The sequence below is a fragment of the Acipenser ruthenus genome, chromosome 4 (genome assembly GCF_902713425.1).
Source record: "Acipenser ruthenus chromosome 4, fAciRut3.2 maternal haplotype, whole genome shotgun sequence".
Lineage (NCBI taxonomy): Eukaryota > Metazoa > Chordata > Actinopteri > Acipenseriformes > Acipenseridae > Acipenser > Acipenser ruthenus.
Window position 1 is genome coordinate 13,246,592 of NC_081192.1, and position 18,295 is coordinate 13,264,886.

An 18,295-nucleotide genomic window follows, 5' to 3' on the forward strand; every position below is an offset into this window, starting at 1 on the left:
CTTATGGAGGCAAGAAATTCTTATCTATTAGACTGCCTTTAATAACAGTACAAAGTAGCAGCTGTAGATGTGCTGCAGTGAAGCAATAGTCTTCTGACACAATTTAGCTATAGCAAAATGTATTGATTATGCTCATTATTTTCAATGGTATTGATAATAGACAGGATGTAATTTTGAAAAGTAATAGGTGACTGACCTACATGCATAGACTACATATTAAAATACAGCACATGTAGTCTATGCCTGTAGGTCAGTACATACACTGCTGTGCAAAAGTCTTAGACATATTCAGGAGTTACAATGTATATCGATGTTGTGAGCATCAGCGGTTTACTCCAGGCCTCCGCTGGTGTTTTCTGCTGTTGTGCAGCTTTGACTGCTGTTGATGCAGCTTGGTTTGGGTGGGGGGAGGCCAGGCTTGTCGTTTAGCGGTCTTTGGTTCGTGTTGATCAGGGTCTTCAAGCACTTGTGATCACAGCAACTCAAGGTGAACTGTGCATGGGCAGCTGGAGTGAGGTGGTCTATCACATTTACTCAGTGGTTCTCAACAGGGAGGGAACAAAGCAATCCGGGGGGGGGGGGGGGGGGGGGAACGAGACGAGAAAAGCATAAAAGAAGAAAGTAAAATGTTCATATATATATATATATATGTATATATATATATATATATATATATATATATATATATATATATATATATATATATACAGTGCCTTGCGAAAGTATTCGGCCCCCTTGAACTTTGCGACCTTTTGCCACATTTCAGGCTTCAAACATAAAGATATGAAACTGTAATTTTTTGTGAAGAATCAACAACAAGTGGGACACAATCATGAAGTGGAACGAAATTTATTGGATATTTCAAACTTTTTTAACAAATAAAAAACTGAAAAATTGGGCGTGCAAAATTATTCAGCCCCCTTAAGTTAATACTTTGTAGCGCCACCTTTTGCTGCGATTACAGCTGTAAGTCGCTTGGGGTATGTCTCTATCAGTTTTGCACATCGAGAGACTGAAATTTTTGCCCATTCCTCCTTGCAAAACAGCTCGAGCTCAGTGAGGTTGGATGGAGAGCATTTGTGAACAGCAGTTTTCAGTTCTTTCCACAGATTCTCGATTGGATTCAGGTCTGGACTTTGACTTGGCCATTCTAACACCTGGATATGTTTATTTGTGAACCATTCCATTGTAGATTTTGCTTTATGTTTTGGATCATTGTCTTGTTGGAAGACAAATCTCCGTCCCAGTCTCAGATCTTTTGCAGACTCCATCAGGTTTTCTTCCAGAATGGTCCTGTATTTGGCTCCATCCATCTTCCCATCAATTTTAACCATCTTCCCTGTCCCTGCTGAAGAAAAGCAGGCCCAAACCATGATGCTGCCACCACCATGTTTGACAGTGGGGATGGTGTGTTCAGGGTGATGAGCTGTGTTGCTTTTACGCCAAACATAACGTTTTGCATTGTTGCCAAAAAGTTCGATTTTGGTTTCATCTGACCAGAGCACCTTCTTCCACATGTTTGGTGTGTCTCCCAGGTGGCTTGTGGCAAACTGTAATATACACTTTTTATGGATATCTTTAAAAAATGGCTTTCTTCTTGCCACTCTTCCATAAAGGCCAGATTTGTGCAGTATACGACTGATTGTTGTCCTATGGACAGAGTCTCCCACCTCAGCTGTAGATCTCTGCAGTTCATCCAGAGTGATCATGGACCTCTTGGCTGCATCTCTGATCAGTCTTCTCCTTGTATGAGCTGAAAGTTTAGAGGGACGGCCAGGTCTTGGTAGATTTGCAGTGGTCTGATACTCCTTCCATTTCAATATTATCGCTTGCACAGTGCTCCTTGGGATGTTTAAAGCTTGGGAAATCTTTTTGTATCCAAATCCGGCTTTAAACTTCTCCACAACAGTATCTCGGACCTGCCTGGTGTGTTCCTTGTTCTTCATGATGCTCTCTGCGCTTTAAAAGGACCTCTGAGACTATCACAGTGCAGGTGCATTTATACGGAGACTTGATTACACACAGGTGGATTCTATTTATCATCATTAGTCATTTAGGTCAACATTGGATCATTCAGAGATCCTCACTGAACTTCTGGAGAGAGTTTGCTGCACTGAAAGTAAAGGGGCTGAATAATTTTGCACGCCCAATTTTTCAGTTTTTTATTTGTTAAAAAAGTTTGAAATATCCAATAAATTTCGTTCCACTTCATGATTGTGTCCCACTTGTTGTTGATTCTTCACAAAAAATTACAGTTTCATATCTTTATGTTTGAAGCCTGAAATGTGGCAAAAGGTCGCAAAGTTCAAGGGGGCCGAATACTTTCGCAAGGCACTGTATATATATACACTGATAGAAAGGCCATTACAAATCCTTTAAATTGATGTAAGGCACGGCAGGGTCACATAAACAATGTGCAATTGAGACGCAAAAAATGTAAAGAGTAGAAACATGCAAAAATGTTTAAGACTTTTGCACAGCAGTGTATATATTATTGCTTACAGTGTTGATGATTTTGATGAGCTTCTAATGATAATCCTACAGAAGCACCCCCCACCACCACCAACACCAAAACCAAAAACAGTGATATTCTACAGTGACATTTTTCATTGTGGCTTAGAGTATTGACAAATTGAGACTTCAGACATAGTTATTTTGCACTGTCTTACCATTAATGCATGATCTAAATGCACAAATAGAGCCAGCTTCCCTTTTTTCTTTGTTTGCTGAATTTAAAAGGGAACAAAAAACAATCTTAACTTAAGGCATTTGGGTGTGACCGACTGAATTCCTGCGCCTACTGTATCTCTGGTTTGTTATTCTTTTGGATAAGTCGTTTTGTTTTCTTATGTGTTCTAGTTTAGGGTTTAACATCTGTTGAATAAAAAAAAAAAAAAAGATTTGTTATGTATGAAGGCTGACAATAGATTTGCTGTAGTGTGGCTCACTTTAGACCAGTTTGAACAGTTTTTTTTATTACTTGTAAGTAGTACTGTATTTGCTCGAGTATAAATCGAGAAACTTAACCCTGAAACACAACCCTGAAGTTAGGGGGGTCGACTAATACACAAGCAAAAACCCCCTTATGTCAGCAAACCTTTAATGTCTGCAAAAGTCATGGCTGATGTGTGGTTACTGCAATCCCCATCTGTTTAGCACCCTGCCCTCCCCCTTGACGCCCCTCTACATTCCCGATTTAGTTTTTTCAAAAGTTGACAGGTATGTAATAATAATAATAATAACTAATAATAATAATAATAATAATAATAATAATGTTACCTTTTCAATTGTGTGACCCTGCAGCATAGTGCTTCTATGAGAAAAGCAGTTGTGGGCAAATCCTTGTTACCCTCATTGCCAGAGCAAATGCTTCTAATTTCTCTCAAATCAAAACGCAAACATCTCAAGATTTGGCGAAAACGATTCTGTGACATTGTCTATATATAAAAAAATTAATCCCAGGTTTGTTTACATCCAGAGCTGTCACGTAAAAGACAGGTGAGGTTGTGCAGCCAAACCACACCACCTCCCACATTCCATTGAAATACATACTTCCATGTGGGCTAAGAAGGAACTTGGGGTGTAAAAAAACATGTACTGCGGTTCTAGGTAAAAGTGCTTATAAAATTGTTATTTTTGCAAATCTGTCGCTCAAACGCCGTCAGGATATCTAATACATATATTTAGGTACTCAAACACCTGAAGTGCACTCTAACAACAGTTTCGTTACTTTTTGTTTTCTGTTACACTAAACTTACCATCTCGTTTAAATAACAAACAAAAACTTAAAAAAAAAAATTATACCTGAATCTTGCCCTCACAATGAGGGCTCGACTTTTACACAAGGTTGACTTTTACACGAGGTTGACTTTTACACGAGGTTGACTTTTACACGAGGTTGACTTTTACACGAGGTCGACTTTTACATGAGGTCGACTTTTACATGAAGTTGACTTTTACTATTTTGTTGATTCCAAAATTCCTTTTCCTGTGACAGCCATTTTATGCTTGCTAAATAACAATTACAATAAGACACAGACAAATCAGGTGTTCTAGAATCTATAAGATGGGTACTGTAACACAGCAGGGAGGGGGTTAAAATCCTCCCTGCGTAAAACATGTGCGCAGGCACATTTTTGTTAGTAATTTAATTGTTTTGCTTTATTGTTTAATTAGATTTTGTTAATTGTTTTATTGTTAATTATCCCCTGCACCTGGTAGTTATTGTAAGTTAGAACCAGGTGCAGGGTATTTAAAGAGTGCACTCAAGGCTGCTGTGTGGTGTGTATAGGAGCCCGCTTGTTGGTGTACACAAGCGTAGAAAAAATAAAGAAAGGTAAACCGGTGTGGTTTTGTTTGAGTGTTTTGTTTTTGTCACAGGTAAACAGCTTGGCTGTCCTGTTTATAGGTAGGTTCCAGTGTTCTATGTTTTAGTCAAGTGCTCAAAAAAGAGCTAGGTGTTTGTTTTGTTTATTTGGTTTTTGTGTTTGTTCATTAAAAAAATAGCACAAGTGTGCCTTAAAAACCTCCAATCTGTGTTCTGGGTCTATTTTTTAAGGGGCAACGAACCCGAGTGGGTGCGGTTCCTTTACAGTACCCACAGATGTTATCACACTTACGAAGGCCTTAGCCAAAAACATTTGTCTACTTTGATGAATTCCAGAGACACCACCTGCCAGAATATTTTACAAATAATACATATCAACAAAACAACATCATGATTCAGAGAGAAGTGAAAATTGCCCCAACGATAAACTAGGAAAATGGATTTTAAAAGCAAACAGTCTTTGAGCCAGTGGTGTCTTTGAAACAATTATGTCTTTGTCTTTTTCAGAGAGTGTTATAAATGCTGAAGGTCTTAAGGAAGCTTGTTTCATTTTTTTGTGTTGGTGGTTAAAGTGAGGATGGATTCAGAGGATTCCTGCTAAATGCAGAAGCAAAAATAAAACTACAACATAAAAAAGATTGGTGCTGTGTATCCGCAGGCATAGTAAGCTTCTCGCATGTCAGTAATTGAGTCCCAAGTTTGTCTTCATGATGATACGAAGTGAGCTGTAAGCAGTGCCCATTAATATCTGAAATCAACATGTCATTGTTTACTTTGAGCTATTTTGCCTGCTCTGGGGATCTCTTGGCTGACCTATAAGTAGAAACGCTGTGCAGCTGTACAGGGGAACAAATCAGGTATTCCCTATGACAGACAGGAGAGGCGGATGAACAAGTTAAATCATTTACCCGAACATTATTGCTCATTGCCCCTGAACTCAGCGTATCAAAGATCAACTATTTTTGGTTAGATTTTTTAATGTAATTTTAAGGTTTTAGACTTGGACGCAGAGTCAGTGTAATTACTGTAGTTAGTTTTTTGGATTACAGTTTTCGGAGGCACTGTATGAACATTAATAATGCCTACTTGCTAGTCAATAATGTCTATTGGATTTTCATGAACAATGCTCGTCACCAAATAATAAAAGCATTCCCAGGGAGGGTAAATAATGTATATGAAAGAGCATGCAGTGCTGGCATTAGTTTACAGGGTCATCTGGAAAAACATTATTGATGTTCAAATCAATAATAAATCCAAAAGATGGAAATGCAGGCCATATTCATGATTATAAGAGCACCAGTGAAAAGAAGACCCAAGCCTTGAATAATGCACCTAAACCAAAACAGTGAATATGAAAAGAAAGGTTAAAATATATATTATTATTAAGACGGTAGTACACAAATTAAGTTCAAACACACCATTTTAATCCCCTTAATGTATTCTACGTTGTTGGCATCCACAGAGACATGCCTGCAGTATGTAAATCATTTTACATATTTATGCACTTTCCCTGTGCGTGCGGGAACAGCTGATTATGAGCGGATAGATTAGTTAGTGATAGATTTACTTTTTATAAAGAACCTACTGAGGATACCAAATCAAGAGATCAGGAGTAAATAAACCAAGCAATATAACCAGTGCCTCCCTTTGAGAAATTTGTAAAAACTGTAATATTATATCAAAGAAACCTGTAGAAGCAATAACCAGCTTTTTAACTAATGCCTCATATCGAGAGTCAATGATGGCCAATTATGACGATGAACAAAAAATGCAGTAATCAGATATGTACCCCCAGAAGGTACTTGTTGGATAAGCTCATGGAATCATTGTAGTTTATTGTAGCAGGTAGTTTGACATATCATATTGATTACTCTGAATGTATTGAGCCATATTCCTTTAATAAAATCATTCAATAAACAAGCCAGCATCCTGGGGGACTTTATACAGCACTTTGTGAGAGATTGAGAGAAAAAAAGGGGGCAGGGCAGTGAAGCTTGAAACTTTCTTCTGTTCTGCAAAACAGATGAAAGTATGTGGGTGTGAGCCGTGTGTCCATGTCAGATAGATTCTGAGTTCACAAGCAAAGGAAATCCTGAGTATACAGTACTATTAACTTCACTATCTTTCTTGGCACTCCACCTGATTGCTTCGAGGTAGTTTTCTACTAAAGGAGACATGTCCAGGTCACTTTGTAGTTAAAAAGTTCCTGTTTTGTCATAGGAGGACTGCAAAGGTAATAACATTTATATTTTACTACTACATCTAAGAGTTTATGGTGTAATTAGTAACAATGTATGTGATATTGCGATAAGTAACAAAGCCTTATGGTTTTAAAATGAAAAAAAAAATCAATAATCATAAAAAAAAATGTCTTTTTGTATTTTGTTTTATATTCTTTGTTCATGATGCATATACTGTACATAAAACATCTTTTCAAATTCACAAACTGTATGAACAAAAAATATTTTAAAAAATAACAGGGTAAAAAAAATGTTGACAAAAAATACAGGGTAAAAAAAAAAACAGCACACTGTAAAGAACACATCCTATACATTTTTGAGTGAAGCCAGTTAAATTGAAAATACTCACCTAGATTTGCAAGCCTGCTTTGGTTGCTAAGCACTAAATTAATGTTTCAGTTCATGCTGTGCAAGGTTTGTGACCCCCATAACAGCTTTAAAGAATGGCGCAATATCAATATTATTCTGGTGGCACCATGCTATGGGTCTAACGTTTTAATAAGTCTGTCAGTCTTTCAGTTGGACGTGCTTAACTAGAGGTCTGAAGCAGCTGTCCGGTTTAATTGGACTGTTGTCCATTGACACCTGGATATTCACCTTAATGATTCTAATGAGTTAGCATTGACATTTGAACTCTAGTTTTTTTTTCATAGGTTACAATACTACAATGGAATTAAAGGAAGTTGTTCCTTCCTGTTCTCTGAATCAGGCCTAATATGTTAATCAATACATTCCTTCCAGTTTTCACTGTTCCCCTTTTCTCATAACAGTGAACCGAAGCATGAGACCACATGGTACAATTTTACTGTCAATAGACCTCAAGCATGATAAGCTGTCAAGATAAGTACATTTAAGATGAATTGTCAGTGGTTTAATAGTCTATACAGGCATGATCTGTGACAAGTATTATTGGGTGGCAGTGTGGAGTAGTGGTTAGGGCTCTGGACTCTGGACCGGAGGGTTGTGGGTTCAATCCCAGGTGGGGGACACTGCTGCTGTACCCTTGAGCAAGGTACTTTACCTAGATTGCTATAGTAAAAACCCAACTGTATAAATGGGTAATTGTATGTAAAAATAATGTGATATTTTGTAACAATTGTAAGTTGCCCTGGATAATGACGTCTTCTAAGAAATATAATAATTACAGGAGAGTGTAACATTTTCATTCGATGTGTCTCTCCATCTGTTTCATTTAGAAATAGGCCCATTACGATCCAAGTACTGTGTCAAAAAATAATTTCAAAATTAGCATATTAATGTATTAAACCCTAGGCTTACATTTTGAACTTGCCATAGCATTTTTTTTTTTTACTTCCAGGAGTGCCATTATGAAAACAAAAGCTAGAGATATATTCCTACATTGAGATATATTCCTGTGTGGATAAACAAGAAGTCTTTTATTTTGTACAAGCAAGGGGGATAGTTGCCTCTGAGTTTACTTGATGCTCTATTATCCTCTATTATGCAGCAGTGTTTTGGGGATACACTCTTCCTAAAGTTTTATCTTGTTAGGCTCAATAGCATGCAGAGGCAGCAGGGGAATTCAAAATGGATGTTGGGGAATGGCTGTGTTTGTGTATGCAGATAAGACAACATTAATATCATGTTTATATATATACATTACAAATATCTAAATAATGTGTATACATCTAATTAAATTACAATAAAACGGATATATGTAATTGTTTAAATTTGTACAGTATCTTATTTCTCATAGGCTGTGCTGTCCTGTAAATTAGACCGATTGTGATGTTTGTTTATCAAAACTGTACATGGTCCTAAGAGGATTTGGAATCCCAATGAAAGTAAATAGCGAAGAAATTATACTTTGATAGCATTTTAGATTGTGGTAGACCATCTGATCACAGTATGTCAGTGCATTCTGTTGACTCACTGCATTTTCAGTCTCTCCTGAATTCCTTCACCAGCTGTTACAGATCACAGACCATGAACTCCAAAACACAAAACTGTGTTACTATAGAGTAATGTTGGTTTGTGTTACCGTAAGATTTTTTTTAAAAATCTGTAATCCACCTGACATTATGACATTAACAGACATTATGAGCTGACTTTTTAACCAAAATAATGGCCCCATTATTGTAATAGGATGATTAAGATTCATTACAGACTTATAAATGGTTTAATCTAATTTTCAGTAAGCTAAATGCAATTTCACTGGTGCTGTTTCTCTGGAAAAGTGCATCCGTCATTCAAGAAACATTTTCATGTTAGATAATAATTGATGGAGCCTTAAGCTAAAAATGCACTGTCCTTAAAGTTATTATGAAGACAACAGCCTTTTGCACATTATTTTACTATAGGAGTCTAGTGAATTTGAAGAGCTAAAGAATTTGGGACTCAGTGTGTTCACCGCATTGAGCCCCATCACCTGTGGGCATGTATATCTGTGTATGAGGTGGGGGAGAGCCCAAGACCAGTTTATTCTCTATAAAGCAGAAGAAAACAGCCTTACTCCTCAGACATGCAAATAACACCAAATATACAGTTACAGTTGTTTTGTTATGCAATTCTATTGTTATAGTATTAGTAATCTAGGCTGTTTTTTTTTAGGTTTTGTTGATGAGTTTGATATTTTTAGGACTTGAATATTTTATTTCTAAAACTCATTGTATACCGTATTTACTCTAATTTAAGTTGCACTTTTGTGGCCAAAATACAAGTTCAAATCTGGGGGGAGCGACTTGGATTCGAGGTTTTTAGTTAGGGTACCAATTTACATTTGCGCATGTCAATTATTCTGGTGCGCTTGAACAAGACCAACTGTACACAGTACTGCCCACTACAGATATTACTCTCGGTACAGTACCGGTATATTAAAATGGCTGCACAGCGAACTTCATGAACATTTCTTAATGCAGCTTTTAAAAGAAAAGTAATTTTGTTTGCTGAAGAAAAGAGAAACTGCGGCAGCTGAGATGTGTCAGAAGATGGAGACGCAATCGAAAGGCTATGTAATACTATAATATTACCAGCATAGTACTGAAATGATCAACGCGTGTCCGGCTTCAAAATGAACAGTCATTTATATATATATATCTTTCTTTCTCTATCTGGAGGAGCACAAGAAACAGGAACACTAAGGTAATGATGGATTCTCTAACTTACTCACTGTTATTATGGTCTGTGCCTGGTTTAACTACGGGAACCCCACTAGTGTAAACTCCAAAGTCCTAACTCAAACCTAACATTTCTGTCTTGCACTAATTTTGCTTGCGAACGTGACAGAGTCATGTTGGCCAAATTAAACAAACGAGGACAATAAAGCAGACTGAAATAAAGTTCAAGGTAATTTACCCTTTCCCAGCTACCATAAACTGCAATGACTGTTGTTCAATACTGAAATTACAGTACTGTACATATTTTCTTTTCCCATTTGTATTTGTAATATAGTAGGTGACGTACTCTGATGCTTTAATGTACAGTACTTTGAGTTAATGGTGTCTGTATTTAAATTCATGGGCGACTTAAATTTGAGTAAACACGGTAATTAAAGTGCTTGTTACTGGCAAAATAAGTCATAAATCTTATGATGTGCACTTCCATTTGCTATATAGGTCTGAAATATGCTGTTTTGAAAGAAACAGATATTAAGCCAAACATGTACAGAATTACCATTTCAAAACATAGTCTCCTGCTACAGCACTAGGTTAAAGAAAGTTATTTGTTTGCTTGCCCAATGTGCAGGAAGTCTGTTAGTGTTTCACTTCCTAGGTTATTTTACCTCAGCAGTGTGATCATGATCAAAGCATATTGCTGGTAGGAAAGCATGTCAGTCAGTTGTTGTTGTTGCTAATAGTCTGTAGAGCTTATCAGAGAAGCTATTCTAAATAGTATGTAAAAAAGGTACAGTGCCACAGTTATGAAACTGTAGACATAACCAGAGATAGCAGAGGCCCCATGCAGTACTGGAAATGCTTTCATTGCATTTTTATTGCTTGGTGTGCTCAGTATCCTACTGGAAATAACCTGAAATACTAGACAAAGAACACATATCTTTCAAGGACATATTGGCAGGGGGGAGGTGATGTGAATGCCCTGTGCCAGCAAGTCGTATCGGACGAGGAAGGCCATTTCAGTTTCTCATTCACAAGCGGCAAAATGCCAAAGGGCTGAACCTGTCTGATGTGTGTGCTGGTTTAAATTGCATTACCTGGGACTGGAGTGGAATGTTTTTTTTTTTTGTTATATCAAAGCAAGGTAGTATTGTGGCTTAATTAGATTAGACTGCAGCAAGCAGCCATGTTGGCGATGCAAAGACATCTATTCCACCCTGCTTTGAATAAAGGTTCATTATTATTATTTATTTCTTAGCAGACACCCTTATCCAGGGTGACTTACATTTGTTACAAGACATCATATTATTTTTACATACAATTACATTATTTTATTTATTATTATTTATTTCTTTTACACATTATTTTCACATACTATTACCCATTTATACAGTTGGGTTTTCACTGGAGCAATCTAGGTAAAGTACCTTGCTCAAGGGTACAGCAGCAGTGTCTCCCACCTGCGATTGAACCCACGACCCTCTGGTCAAGAGTCCAGAGCCCTAACCACTACTCCACACTGCTGCCCTAATGCATGTAAACCCTGAATAAATCACAGGTGCGTGTATGAAGAGTGTAATGGTGCCACTGGGCCTCCAATTACACCATTATGTGGAAAACAGTGTCTAAGATGTAATAGTTCTAAAACATGCAGGATGACATTTTCAGATTATATTTTCTGTCTGTTCTTTTTTTTCTGTGTTTCCCATGATTCCAAGGCTTGAAGTATTCAAGTTCCTAAAAATGGGCCATGCTAGTTATAGCTGTTCTATTGAAATGGCTGCAGCATATTACAATGACCAAGTGTCTATTATGGTAATACATTTTAAGCCCGAGTGTATAGTATTTTAGCTTAAGTATCATTTTAGACAAAGTCCCTGTCCCTGACCCCCACCAATTCTGACCCAAAGTAATTTATTATTTATTTCTCTAATTTTCAAACATATTTATCACTTTAGCAGTAGCCCTCAATTTATAGCCTCAGGGTTGTTGACCCGATTCTGAGTCATTAAATAGTTATTGCTTGGAAATGGCTGTAGTGAATTTGAGTTGCAAAACAGTCAATTGAATGATAAATTGTTGAGGCTTAAAAATAATTGCCCCTAAAAAAATGATTAGGGTTAGAATTGAGGTTATATAGTATGAACTACAATTCACAGTACTGGTTTCTTTTCTTTATTACTGCTGCAGTCCTGTGCAGAGCTGTTTTCGACTTTCCTCCAAATAACCCTGAAGGGAATTTATAAATTCATATCTGCAGCTGTCTGTGCTTACCAACCGGTGCTGCCAGTTAGAAAATGAAATGTTCTGTTTGGAGCATGAATTACATTTTTGAAGGCAGTGATTGACTTGCATGTGGTTTGCTCGAGTGAAATTGTATCCTCAGCTGTTGCCAGTGGGTGCATCTCGGTTTGAACGTCTTTTTTTGTAACTGTTGATTTCTTATGATGTCATCTGTTTTATGATGTCATCATAATTATTAGTTTGCATTATAAGGTCAGTCTTGTGTACCGTTAAAGTAGCTTTGTTTATTGTACTTCAATAAATTGTTATTTCTCTATTGTTGTAGTTGGATAAACACTGCAGGTCAATTGCAGCGTACCAGTGATTTAGTCCACATCATGTGGACTAAAATGCAGACTAGAAAATCTTGCAAATCTGTACTAATTTAATCCTGATTGCAGTGTACCAAGAAGATGATCCCGGTAATTGCTTTAACTCAGTGGAACAAGTTAGACCGATAATGGGGGCTAACTTGGCATCACCCTATAGAATTTATTCCAATTTTTCTTCATAAAGTCGAATGTGTCGTTAAACAGAAAACTGACAAATTGAAAAATGTGACATTTCTAAATCCAACATGAAATACTTTTGCGATATCATTTTGTAGTTTCTTTGATTACATGATGTTAAATAAAATATCTAAATTATGTTCGTAAGCAGTACATGCTTAGAACCAGCAAGCGTACTGTTAGTCTTATCCTTCACAGTACTATGTTAATCCACTTGAACAGGATCATCATGAATCTGATTTGGTACGCTGCAATCAGGAGCTTGTTTAGTCTGATTTTAGCAGATGAACTACCTCTGGTGATTAACTTCTGGTATGCTGCAATTGGGATTTGAAGTGGACTAAATTTGGTTTGCTACAATTTACCCAAGAAATTACTTTATTATTATTATTATTATTATTATTATTATTATTATTATTATTATTTATTTGGCAAATGCCTTTATTATTATTATTATTATTATTATTATTTATTTATTTCTTAGCAGACACCCTTATCTAGGGCGACAATCGTAAGCAAATACATTTCAAGTATTACTTACTTAGTATCAAGACCTACAGGTGTTACAGGGCAGTAACAATGCAAGCTTAATATTAAAATACAGTGTTGTTTACAGTATGTGCAAATAAAAATACTAAAATACAATATGAACTAGGATGCAACAAGTTAAGAATGCAACAAGTTATATCTATAATGACATAGTAGTGCAAAAGTGCAAAGATAGTACATAAGAAGAGGATCCAGTATCGTGGTGCATATATACTTCAGTATATAAGTTCAGGGTTGGTGATTTGAACCAGGGTCCATGCAGTCTCCATTACAGACATCTTGTCAGTCAAGCTAACTGACTGTGCTTTGTCATATGCGCTAGCAGAGATACTGACATAACTGCACTCAACACAGCACAACCAACTATCAGTAGACATTCTCCAGCACAGCGATAGACACCTAACTGTAGCCTTCTTTCTCACAGGAAAGTGTGCTACCAAAGGATGGACAGGATGATCTCTCAAGACTCACTGCACCCCCCGTCCTTCAGCCGCTCCGTGTCCCAGGAGTCCCTGGACAGCACTTCTATTGACGATTACTGGAGCGAGGTGAAGAGCATCGAGGAGAGCGCTGAGAACGGGCAAGACCAGCATGCAGCGCTCGAGGTCAAGTCAGCTGATGGTAAGCGAGTCATGGAGACTTACAATTGGGACGCGGTAAAGGAGTTTCAAGAGCAACTTTTGAAATGGTAAGAAATATCAGAAGCATCTTCACGACGGCAATGTTTTTTTTTTCTGTTTCTCCCATCACAAGGATGAAAAAAAGTTCAAAGCAACACTGTGGCTTCAGTATAGCTCTCAGAATCATGTCTAACCTCCAAGTACATCAAAGTGTAACCAGTGTCTCCTGCCTGCAGTACTTCCCCTAGTCTATGTAAGAAATGCTGCATTTGTTCTGTCTGGTGTTTCTTACTGATGTAATATTACATCCACTAGAGGAAGAGTGTTGCAGAGGGACACTTCTGAGAGCCCTGTTGACCAAAACACAAAATGATACAAAGTGCATCTAAAAAACAAGAACTCATTATATAAAGCTGGTATTTAATACCCATAACAAAGTTGCTCTTTAAGAAAAAGTGCCTAAATTTAAATGCAACCAGATCTAACAATTGTAATTGCCACCGGCAACTACTGTTTCCCCTGCGTACACATCATTCTTCAAATTTCTCAGTTTGTATTCTATTGATCTATTTTAAATGCTTTATTTTTTCACCTATGAAAATGATCAATAACAAACAGGCAGCTAAACACTTATAAAGAAAGGATGTTGTTAAATGCAGTATCAGTGTTAGCAAATTACAGGGAAGCCTTGACAGGAGTCAAGGTTTAGTGGAGTAGGGATGGCTTTGAAACTACAGTTTTCCATATTGGTTCCTTCTGGCACAATGGCCCAACAGCCTTATCGGTATTAACCTGTGCTGGAGTAAGGTCACTATTAAAGATTTGTTTTGTACATAAAAGAAGCGCTCACTTTAATTATGGTGCTGTATCCCTTGTTTTTAAACACTTTTGGAACCTTTATATTTCAAATAAGGGGAAAGATAGGAAGGAAATGGCTATAAAACAGTAGCCACTGTTTACCAGTGCAAAGTGGTTTATTGCCTGCAGATGGAAGAAGCTGTTGACTCTTGGTCTGGTTTCATGGTTTTGCAGAGGGGGAGTTGGAGGAGGCTTGGCTTCAGGAAGCGGGGCTGTCCACACTGATGTCTGGATCGCCGGGGGAAGAGCCTGCTGAGGCCCTCTTCTCAACTCTGACCCGCATGCAGGCCGCCGTTGTCAAAAAGCGCATTGACAACTACACCCAGACACAGCGCAAGAAGAAGCCTGTCAGAGATGTCCGAGACATCTTCGCTGTTGAAGACTCCCCAGTGAGTATGAGGCTTGTTAAAACGAGAATTGTTATCAGTCTTCGTATCTGGGTTCTGCTTGTTTCACATTGACTAGTTTTAATCATACTTTGAAACAGATACTAGACTGGTACCATTTGTACAATAACTACAGCTTTAAATGTGGGGTCTATTTGTGACAGTTTTGCTATTGTATTTTTTAATTATTTTTAATTATTTTAGTAGAAAACTGCATAAGTATGCTCTACAAGTTAGCAGAGTAATGTATCAGGTTGTGTTAGCGCCATTCAAAAATAAAATAAACAATTATATGGATTTGTGGCAAAGTGGTAATTAGTAGAGCAGGTGAAGTGCAGGTGCAGTAATCCAACAAGAAAAGACAGACAACAAAGTACGGGTGAAATGATTTCTGTTTTATTTGTAATCCAAATGGTCTGATGACCCAACAGTAAATAATAGGAGGACTGATACACAGCGATGTGTATTGTGCAGGGAATAATTATGGGTTGCAGTCCCGTAAACACACAAGATACAAACACTGTCACCAGTCCAAAGTGCATGCTGTCGTGCTTGCTGTGAAGTACAATTTATCCGTGATACAATGTGCAGGGTTGTCCGGGTTTAGTGCTGGCGGTGGGTGACAACTCCAGATCGTGTTAGCCATCTAGTCTTAATAAATAAACAAACAGTATGTTTTAGACAGACAGAAAAAACAAAACACTCGGTCACAGTATCGGTCCTTTCAGTTCTTAGCATAACCATCACAAGGAACAGATCACCTCACTACGTCCCCTTTATATGTCACCCGCTCCTCTAATCCGCGGATGCCACACCCTTAACCTTCTGGGTCAATGATTTAGTGTACCGTAGCTCAGTCCCCTTTCTAGATGGCCGACTTCCGCCTAAACCCTGGGAATTAACTGTCGGGCCATCCAGTCCAAGGGACTCTGTTCCCTTTACTCAGCGCCCTTACAGGTTGGGAAGGAGATCTAACAACAAGAATCATTTGATCTCTGTCATAGGATTATTTTAATCATTCTGATAATGTGTATACCATGCTTATGTGGTAATAGCTGATCTATTTTTGCACTACTTGTGTTTCTGAGTACTTCTTCCTGGTCTGGCGTCAACCCTACAGCCAACCTGCCACACAGTGTTATGTTACAATTGATGTAGCATTTCATGGGTACTCACCTCAAAGCAATAACAGCCTTCGCAATAAACTATAATATTGGGAGGCTGTGTGGTCCAGTGGTTAAAGAAAAGGGCTTGTAACCAGGAGGTCCCCGGTTCAAATCCCACCTCACCTTGTGTGACCCTAAGCAAGTCACTTAACCTCCTTGTGCTCCGTCTTTCGGGTGAGACATAATTGTAAGTGACTCTACAGCTGGTGCATAGTTCACACACCCTAGTCTCTGTAAGTCGCCTTGGATAAAGGCGTCTGCTAAATAAACAAATAATAATATAATATTAAAATTGGTATGATCTGTCCTGAGATTCTACAGTTAAGTAAAACACAACGATTGGACATAACCAAATTGGGGATGGGTGGTTCATTGTTTACAAATCATGCACAAAAATGCCTTCTCTGACCACAACATAGCATTTAATTTTGAACAACCTTTCGTTGATAAAAAACCTTCGTCTGGGAGGTTACTAGATGTCCTCTGCTTTTGACTAACTCTGAGGACACCTGTTTTTTAGTCCCGTGTGAATCCTGCTTTAAATGGCTGTTGTAAAACCGAGACCTTTAAGTACTTGACAAGTTTGCAATGACAAACAGGAACATGGACATCACGGTTCTTAAAAGGGTTATTTCAAGTTCATTGCAATTTCAGGAAAATTTCAGGAAAAAGCTTATAGGTCACACCGATGTATAAGTTGTTCCCCCTTTTAGGATCCACTAAAAATACCTAGAAGGTTTTTACAGTAAGCAATTTTTATTGATTTAAGTATGTACTTGCTATGCAATACAAAAATAGTCCATGCTATTCTTCTCTGAAAGAATACAACATTAATATACTACCCCATATCATACAAAATTACTTTTAAAAACCAACAGATCAACACAGATCAACACAGCATTAAACTAGGAAGTGCCGTGCAGTTTGAAGTTTTGCATACATAGTATATTAGATCTATAATATTCAAAGATGAGACTGACAAGAAACAAAGGTCTGCTTTATTATGTGCAATTGAAATGTATGTATTGTTTTTGTGAGTTGATACTTAGTCAAATAATAGTGGCTAAAAGAGACAATTCATCACTGTGAAAATGAATCAACACTTCAGAAAGAAAGTACAATGGCAGGTGGAGCTTTCTCTTATTTTTATGTTCATGAACATCTTCCTTTTATTTGCTCTTTTTGTGTCCTTTTTTATTATTTATTTCTTAGCAGACGCCCTTATCCAGGGCGACTTACAATTGCTACAAGATATTGCATTATTTTTTACATACAATTACCCATTTATACAGGGTTTTTTACTGGAGCAATCGAGGTAAAGTACCTTGCTCAAGGGTACAGCAGCAGTGTCCCCCCCTTGGGATTGAACCCACGACCCTCTGTTCAAGAGTCCAGAGCCCTAACCACTACTCCACACTGCTGCCCTTTTCCCCAGTATTTTTTTATTAAATGGGAAGTTGTTGTCTACACTCTATTAATTTTACATATTGTTCTCTTCTCTTAACAAGCAAGCAGAAAGGTCTTCAGCACCACGATAAGGGGACCTTAATGTTCCTCTAATCCTATCAAAATGCTGTACATCTCCCAGCAAGGGTATTATAAAAAAGGAGATGACCATAATCTACACCCACCATACATATGTATGTAAAAATGTGTAATTTAACAGGTGGAACTTATAAATACCCAGATTCAGATACTCTGAACAACTCGTTTTTAAGGAGTGTTATCACCAAGTGTTATTCACTAGATATAGAAGCTGTAAAATGTGACATATGTACAGGCGTCCTCTTATGCTTTTCGCCAGGAAGATTTATCCACAGCAGGGTTGCTGAGATACAAGAAAATGCATTTGAAAGCCATGGTTATCACTTCTTGGAAACCCATGATTGGTGCCCTACCCATTTCACAGCCGGTAAAAACATGACACAGACCGTGAAATTCATTCTGCACGGTGAAATTTGGTCTGTTTTGTGTACCACTAAAATCCAATGAAGTTTAATGAAAAAAAAAAAACTCATCATGAACTGGACAGGCTTTATTGATTGACACTTGACAACAGCCAATAACTGGGTTCTACTCAGTGATTGGTCGACACGGGCATCTGGGGCGGGTTTAGTATGACCTACAGATCTTAACTGGTAGTACCGTCAGGCGAGTCAAATTAGACTTAATTTTAGGGATCATTACAGTATCCGAAATAAATCAGAAAGTGCTACAATCATTAATGCAGCAGATTATGTAAAAGAATTTGGAAGCCAAATATATACCAAGTAGTAGTATAAG

The 18,295-nt window shown here is 37.6% G+C and overlaps 1 protein-coding gene across 6 annotated transcripts in view; it reads left to right on the forward strand.

Moving 5' to 3' along the window:
- Nucleotides 1-18,295, forward strand: part of LOC117400624 (rho GTPase-activating protein 28-like) — an 89,903-nt gene that overhangs the window by 50,683 nt on the left and 20,925 nt on the right. For all 6 annotated transcript variants that reach the window (XM_059022028.1, XM_059022024.1, XM_059022025.1 and 3 more), the window contains 2 exons: nt 13,407-13,603; nt 14,635-14,849. In XM_059022028.1, coding sequence (XP_058878011.1) covers nt 13,426-13,603; nt 14,635-14,849 — 393 coding nt within the window. In that variant the 5' untranslated portion in view covers nt 13,407-13,425. The remainder of the gene's footprint in view (nt 1-13,406; nt 13,604-14,634; nt 14,850-18,295) is intronic.